The sequence below is a fragment of the Dasypus novemcinctus genome, chromosome 30 (assembly GCF_030445035.2).
Source record: "Dasypus novemcinctus isolate mDasNov1 chromosome 30, mDasNov1.1.hap2, whole genome shotgun sequence".
NCBI classification, from domain to species: domain Eukaryota; kingdom Metazoa; phylum Chordata; class Mammalia; order Cingulata; family Dasypodidae; genus Dasypus; species Dasypus novemcinctus.
In genome coordinates this window covers 47,182,241-47,191,000 of record NC_080702.1, presented here as the reverse complement: position 1 = coordinate 47,191,000, position 8,760 = coordinate 47,182,241, and the positions used below count along the sequence as shown (strand labels likewise).

The following is an 8,760-nucleotide window of genomic DNA, read 5'->3' as shown; positions in this document are numbered from 1 at the left end:
TTTTAGAAGATTTTGTTCATGAAAAGTCTAGCCCTGTCCTCAATAATTTTCTAAAAGTCAGTTAATGAAGGTGCTGAAGGCAAGAAAATGGGAGGAATTTCCTCACATTCTCTATCATCATCTTCTTCTGTTTGCAAGTGTTCTAAAACAGATTTAATTATAATCAAAGTGAGCCAAAAAGTTATAGCAACAGAACACCTCACACAGGTAATTTTTCTAACTCTTCCCACTTTTTCCCAGTCTCCTAATTCTAAAATTCCTATTGCTAGGAACCATGAACAATATTGTTCTATATCCTGTAAGAGTTCCAAAATACATGGCTCAGTGACCTTAGCTCCTTTACCTTTGAGAAGTTGTTTCAAGAGACATACATACAGGTGATATTTTGTTCAGTTGTCTCTGTTTCCTATCATAACCCTGCAAAAACACCCCAGAGTGTCCTTACTTATTGAGGACTTGAAATGCTTTCTGTGCCACTCTGGGCTGTATGCCATTACATCAACTTTTAGTTTTGCCCCAAATGAGCCTTCTCCCCTTTGGGTCCCACATTGGGTGCCAGTTGCTGAGGACAACCTCAGCAATAGGTGTGCTTGAAGGAAAGGTGAATCAGAACTTACAGAAATAAAGGACAAAGAGAAACATGAGAGGAAACAGGAATGGAACCAGGGGGCCCACGGGTTCTGAAACTGAAAGCCTCGACCCTAGTTTCCACAACATCTTTATTAGGAACTCCAAAGCAGGTGTTCCTCATCAGCATGATAACATTTACAATAACTGGGGACAAGTGCAACAAATAGGGAACAGATAAGCCAGTTTCCCACAACAAAATTTGCATGTGTTTGTCATAATTTCTTAGTTCCTTTGTGATGGGGACAACTTCTCAGACTCCCCTCAGTTTCCATGACAGAATAATTTGGGAAAAGTCTGGGGCAGGTCTTTTTAAACGTGTCCCTCAGTTGGAATTTGTATGATGTTCCTCTCATGCCTAGATTAGAAATATTTTCAGAAGGAAGACACCAGAGATAAAGTGCCATTTTCATCGCATCATTTTCAAGTTGCATCTTACCAACTGATTTATCACCTTTGATGATAACTTTGATCAACAATGTTTTGCAATTCCCCTACTAAAAATTTCCTTAGTTCTCTGCCTTTCTCTATATCACCTGTGAAAACAATTCACTATGTGAAGCCCACATTCAGGAGTGAATTTATGCTCCACATCCTTGAGCATGCAATGTCAAAATAACTTATAAAAATTCTTCTACGTGGGTAGTTGCCTCAGTTATTTAATCAACTATTTGTTTATATCAGTATTAACTCATGGCATTTATATTATACTTTGGGTTGTAATACAATACTACATTTTTCTTGTTCTGTTTCCTCCAATTTCAGCCATAGGGGCTCTTTGCTCCGTGCCCTGGGTACATTTGATATTATACACACAACTGAGGTTTTTATTTTAGCTCCTGCTTAATTTCTGGTATTACAAGCTGTCCAGGCCATTATTGTACAATTCTTTTCCCAATCCTTCAGTCAGTTATAACAGCGAGAAGACTCTTCTTAGAGAATTGTGTTAATGACCAATATTTGTGATTTATATGCACCATGCTACTGATCCTACCCTTGGAGCCTGTAAGGAAATATATGTGTGTACACTATCCTGTGTATATACATATATCTAAATATTTCAATGTGCAAGCCTCTCTATCTCTATTCATGTTCACACGAGTTCATACTAATGTGTTTAACTCTAAACCATTACCACATAAAACAGTCCAGCTTCCTCCCTTTGTTTATCTGTAACCTCCCATTCCACAGTGAGAAACATATTCCTTCCATCTGTTATCCATTTACTTCACTGCTTGATATCAGAGAATATACATAGAATTAGAAGAGTTGTTAACCCATATCATGGGGAGATATAACTTTATAACTAGAGTACAGTACTTACACACAGTGTCCATTCACTTCATTTTACACACTTTATTCATATCCAGTATTACTATTTCAGGAGCTTTCTCCTGCATAAACTCCTGAGAGTGTATGTCATACATTGTAATACCGTTAGGTTGTTTTTGAACATTTTGCATTTGATCATGGAATTCTCTTGAACTAATAAATATGTTTTTTTATACATTAACATTTACTCTTTGTATTGTCATGTTCAATTTTTTACAAATGCACAAGATTATTGTTCGAAAATTAGTTTTGTACAGAATAGTTTCACACATCTAACAGTTCTTGTGTACTTCACCTTTTCAACCCTCCTCCTCTCTCCCTAAGACCCTCACAACCATTCTATTTTCTGTTGTTCTGCCTTATCCAGGTCATGTTATTGGAATTATATATATAAATATATTTATATATATGATGCATTTTTTGTGTAGTTTCCTTAAAGTAAATCATTAGAAATTCTACCTTTCTTTTGTGGCTGGCTGGACCATTTCATTCTTATCACTGGCTAATATTCCTCTTTAGGGATATAGCACAGTGTGCTTATCTACTCACCTACTGAAGTAGAACTCCATTGCTTTCAGGTTTTGGAGAGTATAAATGAAACTCCTGTAAACGTTCATATGTGTTTTGTGTGTGTGTGGGGACTTGTGTTTTCAAATCAGCTGCATATATACATATGAGGACAATTGTTGGGTTGTATGGTAAATTTGGGTTTAGTTTTATAAGAAATTGCTAAACTGTCTTCTGTCTATAACATTTTTTACATTTTGTACTCTCACTAGCAATGAATGAGACTCATATTGCTTCACATCATCATGAGCAATTGGTATTGTCCGTGTTTAGGTATTTATCTATATTAATAAGCATGTGATAATATATCATTGCAGTTTTAATTTTGCATTTCATTAATGAAAAATAATTTTGAGCATCTTTTGGCATATGCTTATTTGAAAATTATGCATGTTATTGGTTAAAATTCTGCTTAGTTATTTTGCCCATTTTTAAAAGGCTGTCTGCATTCTTATTGTTGTGTGTTAAGTGTTCTATGTATTTTTAATACCGATAATTTATATGTGTTTTGCAAATATTTTCCCCAAGTCTGTTGATTCTCTTTTTATTCCCTTACCAATGACTTTCACAGAACAGATGTTTTGCACTTTAATAATGTATAACTTATACATTCTCTTTTCTCATGCATAGTCCTTTGGGTGCTATAACTAAAAACTCATCAAGAAACCAATGACATTTGATTGTCCTTTATGTCTCCTTCTTGAAATTTCATATTTCACATTTTACATATACTGTGTCATTCACGTTGAGTTAATTTCATGAAATATATACAATCTATGTCTAATTTCCTTTATGTCTGCACATTTGCATCCCATTGTTCCAGCAACATTTGCTAAAAAGCCCATGCTTTCTCCATTGAATTGACTTTTCTCATTGTCACAGATAACCAGACTGCATTTGTGTGGATCTATTTCTGGGTTCTCTAGCATTAGTTTATGTGTTTATTTCAACAAGGCAATAATGTTTACTCACTTTATTATAGTAAATCTTGATAATAGTCAGTGTGAAGTACAACATTCTTGTTCTTCAGTATTGTTTAGGCTAGCTAGGTACTATCAGGTAAAATATTTCCCAAAACTTCCGTTATCTTCTTTAGTATTATATTAGCTTTCTAAGTTTTTTATCTTTCCATGTAATTTTTAGAATTAGTTTGTCAATATCCTAAAAATTATTTGCTAGCATTTCGACCTGGATTGAGTTGAACACAAGGTCAGGTTGGACTGAATGGATTGGGAGAGACTGTAAACTGCAACACAATCTGTAGTGCATGCTGTGTAGCAGTGCTCCAAAATGCATTCATCAAATGCAATGAATGCACCACACTAATGAAAGAAGTTGTTGATGTGGGAGTAGAGGGAGGTGTGGGGATTGGGGTATATAGGAAACTCATATTTTTTAATGTAACATTAAGTGTGATCTAAGTTTCTTTTTTAAAAAAGATCAGGTTGGTAAGAAATCACATCTTTATAATACCAAGTCAATTGTAACTTAAACCAGATTACCCCTAATATTTAATTAATTACTTTCATCTTTTTATTGTACTAACTTAAATACAACTTAATATTTCCCTTTTTATTCATTTTCAGGTTTTCAATTTGGTAATATAAATTATATTCAAAATATTGTGCAAACATCACTAAAATCCATTACCCCAAGGTTTTCTTCACAAGGTAAAAAATGAGCTGTCAAAATAGCTGCTGATTATAATCTATTCTAAAAGAATTTTTAATGGAAAATAGTGCTGTGAGAAAATGTTTACAAATATGGGCAAGGATGGCAAGTTAGAAATAGCATCAAGGAGATGAAGGAGTTTTTGTTTTCCCTGGTATATTCAGATAAAGGTCTCTCTATATTATCTGTCTTTCTATCTATACATCCATCTATCTATTTATCAAAGAAGAAATCATTAACTTAATGAGTTTGCAAACTATAGAAGTGGTGATAATTTGCTTCTTGCTGTTTGTGGCTACATCTGAATTCTCTGCTCTCTTTTCCAGTAGTATCATCAGCTACATGGAACCAGAAAATCAAACATATGTTGCAGAATTTATCCTCCTGGGTCTCTCAGAAGATACTGAAGTGCAGCCCTTCCTCTTTGGACTGTTCCTGTCCATGTACATGGTCACCTTCATTGGTAACCTGCTCATCATCCTGGCCATCATCTCAGACTCCCACCTCCACACACCCATGTACTTCTTCCTCTCTAACTTGTCTTTCACAGATATCTGTTTCACCTCCACCACTGTCCCAAAGATGCTGCTGAACTTCCACACAGAAAGCAAAATTATAACCTATGAAGCTTGCATCATCCAGATGTATTTTTTCATGCATTTTGGACAATTAGATAGCTACCTCTTGACGGTGATGGCCTATGACCGCTTTGTGGCCATCTGTCACCCTCTGCACTACACAGTCATCATGAATCCCCAGTTCTGTGGCCTCCTGCTGCTGGCATGCTGGTTATTGAGTGTTTTAGTCTCTCTTTTACATGGCTTAATGGTTTTGCGGTTGTCTTTTTGTGCAGAGTTGGAAATTCCCCATTTTTTCTGTGAAGTTAGTCAGGTGGTACAACTTGCTTGTTCTGACACATTCCTCAATGAATTAGTGCTGTATTTTGCATCTGGACTTCTTGGTGTTATTCCACTCACTGGAATCCTTTACTCTTACTCTAAGATTGTATCCTCCATTTTTAGAATTTCAACACCTCAGGGAAAGCATAAAGCTTTTTCCACTTGTGGGTCTCACCTCTCAGTAGTGTCCTTGTTTTATGGTACATGTCTTGGGGTGTATCTTAGCTCTGCTGCTTCCCAAAACTCAAGGGCAAATGCAATAGCCTCAGTGATGTACACGGTGGTCACTCCCATGATGAACCCCTTTATTTATAGTCTTAGAAACAAGGACATGAAGCTTGCCTTTAAAAAAGTTGACAAACATTCTTACTATAAAAGAATTATTTGTCTCAAATCTAGAAAAATGCCCATGATTAAAAGAGGCAAAACACTATGAGATCAAAATTTAGATACTCTCATAAGTGTATAGAAAAAAAAGTCTGTTACTAGCCTAATTTTTAGCATTCTACTTCTTTAAATTTTATTTATCAAATCCACTTCTTTCTTGTATATTTTATTTTGAATCAAATAGTCTCTCTTATAGTATTCTCTAGAATCAGTATTAAAGGCAGAAACAGTTGTCTGAATTTTCTGAAGCAAAATAGTTAGTACACGTAATTTGGTATTTATAAAATAGTCAGAGATACCAGAAGGATGAAGGTGTACTGCAGTTGCTGCCAGATCAAAGCAACTACCTTAAAAAAAGTATCAAATCGATTTTGTTGATGCATATTAAAAAACTTACAATTCATTCAACTTGTACAATTAATTTTATTTGCTATAATCACAAAATTGTGCATTTACCACTTTTATCATTATTAGAGCATTTTCATTATTTCAATAATTCTAATAAAAAACAGACAAATAATGAAACAAGAGAATTCCTCACCTTTCAATCTCTCTGTATTTCCCCCACTGCATATAGCGGATGTTTCTAGTTATCCTTTCCAAAGTGTATAATCAATGGTTTTTAGTATAATCTCAGTGTTGTACATTCATCATATCAAAAGTTTTAGAACAATTTCATTACTCCAAAATGGAAGACTCCACACCACTTAGCATCCCTTCCTTAGACTTACATAAGCAATAATGTACATTCATTTTTATAAATTGAATTATAATTACATTTTATATAAATGAAATTATACATTATGTAGTACTCTTTTTCTGGTCTCCACTTTTAATGTTTTGAGCTATTTTGTATGATATTAATATTTTGTACTGTATGCTTATATTTGTTCAGTGTCAAAAAATTGACTTATATATGTAATTCTACTCATATGCATTTCTCATAATATATGTATATTTCACATGGTATATTTAGTTCATTATAAGGTAGTCATAAAGCACTTGCCTTTTGATGTTAAGCTTGCTTCATTCAAAATAATGTCCTCCAGGTTCATCCATGTTGTCATATGTTTCACAACTTCATTTACTCTTAGTGCTACACAATATTCTATCATTTGTATAATCCACAATGTGTTTATCCATTCATCAGTTGATGGACACTTGGGTTGTTTTCAACTTTTGGTTATTGTGAATAGCACAACTATGAACATTGATGTGCAGATATCTGTTCATTTCACTGCTTTCCATTCTTTTAGGTATATCGCTAGCAATGGTATTGCCGGGTACCATGACAAGTCTATATTCAATTTCTGAAGGAACTGCCAAACAGTCCTCTACAGTGGCTGTACCATTCTACATTCCCACCAACAGTGAATAAGTATTCTTTTCTCTCCACATCCTCTGCAACATTTAGATTTCCGACTTTAACAGAGGCCAGTCTAATAGCTGTTAAATGATATCTCATTGTACCTTGGATTTGCATTTCCCTAATCTCTAGTGATATTGAACATTTTTCTTGGGTTTATTTGCCATTTGTATTTCTTCTTTGGACAATTTTTTTTTCAAGTTTTTTGCCCTATTTTTGATCATATACTTTGTATTTTTATTGTTGAGTTGCATGATCCCCTTATTAGATAGGCAATTAACAAAAAAATTTCTCCTACTGTGTTGCTTGCCTTTTCAACATTTTGACAAAGTCTTTTGACGTTCAAAAGTGTTGAAGTTTAGTGTGGAGCTGGGCTACGTGCAGTGCTGATGCGCACAAGGAGTGCCCTGCCACGCAGGGGTGTCCCCTGCATAGGAGAGCCCCACGTTCAAGGAATGTGCCCCATAAGGAGAGCAGCCCAGGGTGAAACTACAGTCTGCCCAGGAATGGTGCCGCACACACGGAGAGCTGACACAAAAAGATGATGAAACAAAAAGAAACACAGATTCCTGTGCCACTGACAACAGAAGTGGACAAAGAAGAAGACACAGCAAATAGACACAGAAAACAGACAACTGGGGTGGGGGGTGGGGGAAAGAGGAGAGAAATAAATAAATAAATCTTTTAAAAAAAGGGTTGAAGTTTGAGGACTCAGCTTGTATCTATTTGTTTGTTTGTTTGTTTCTCATGCTTCGGTTATAAGATTTAAGAAACTACCACCTAACACAAAATCTTGAAGATGTTTCCCTACATTTTCTTGTAGGAGTTTTATATTTAAATCATTGATTATTTTGAGTTAATTTTTTTATAAGTTGCGAAATCACGGTTTCCTTTCTTTCTTTTGGGTAAGGCTATCCATTTCTCCCAGCAACAGTTATGGAATATTGTGTCCTGACCCAGGTGGGTGAGCCTAACAGCCTTGTTAAAATTGATGGACTGACTGTAGAAACAAGGTTCAATTTCTGAGTCTCAACTCAGCTCCATTTGTCTGCCTTTTCTTATGGCAGTTTCATGCTGTTTTTACCACCATAGCTAAATAATACATTTTAAAGTCAGGAAGTGAGAGTCCTCTAACTTTGTTCTTTTTAAAGACATTTTTGGCTATTAGGAGTCACTTATCCTTTGGAAAAACAATTGATTACTACATTTGTGATTTCTGCAAAAAAGGCTATGGTTATTATTGGGATTACATTGAATCTGTAAATCAGTTTGGGTAAAATTAACATCTTAATAATATTTATTCTTCCAGTCATGAACACAGAATGTCCGTCCTTTTAAGGACATTCAGTTTCTTTTAACAGTGAATTTTAGTTTTCTGAATACAGGTCTTTTATGTCCTTAGTTAACTTTATTCCTAAAAAAATTGATTGATTTATTCACTATAATAAATAGAATTAATTCTGATGTCTTCCTCAGATTACAAATCACTAGTGTATAGAAACGCTACTGATTTTTGCAAATTAACCTTGTATCTGACCACTTTCCTGAACTTGTCTTTAATTCTAATAGCTTTGATGTGTTTTTTTCAGGATTTTCTAGATATAGGATCATGTCTTCAGAGAATAGTGAAAGTTTTACTTCTTCATTTCCTACTTGGGAGCCCTTTATTTCTTTGACTATCCTAATTGATCTAGCTAGAAATTCTAGCACAATATTGAATAATAATGGCGTCAGTCAGCATCCTTATCTTTCTCCTGTTTTCAGTGGGAAAGCCTTCAATCTTTTACCATTAAGTACAATGCCAGTTGTAGTATTTTCATATATGCACATCAACATATTAAGAAAGCATCCTATCCCTATCTTTTAAAGTGCTTATATCAAGAAAGTGCACAGTAATTTGTCAAATGCCTT

At 34.7% G+C, this 8,760-nt stretch overlaps 1 protein-coding gene across 1 annotated transcript; it reads left to right on the top strand.

Moving 5' to 3' along the window:
* The first annotated feature begins 4,539 nt into the window (after nucleotides 1-4,539).
* On the top strand, nucleotides 4,540-5,532 carry LOC105745829 (olfactory receptor 7A10-like). Its single transcript, XM_058290459.2, has one exon. It carries the CDS (start codon nucleotides 4,540-4,542, stop codon nucleotides 5,530-5,532), a length of 993 nt encoding a protein of 330 aa, XP_058146442.2.
* Nucleotides 5,533-8,760: the final 3,228 nt, after the last annotated feature.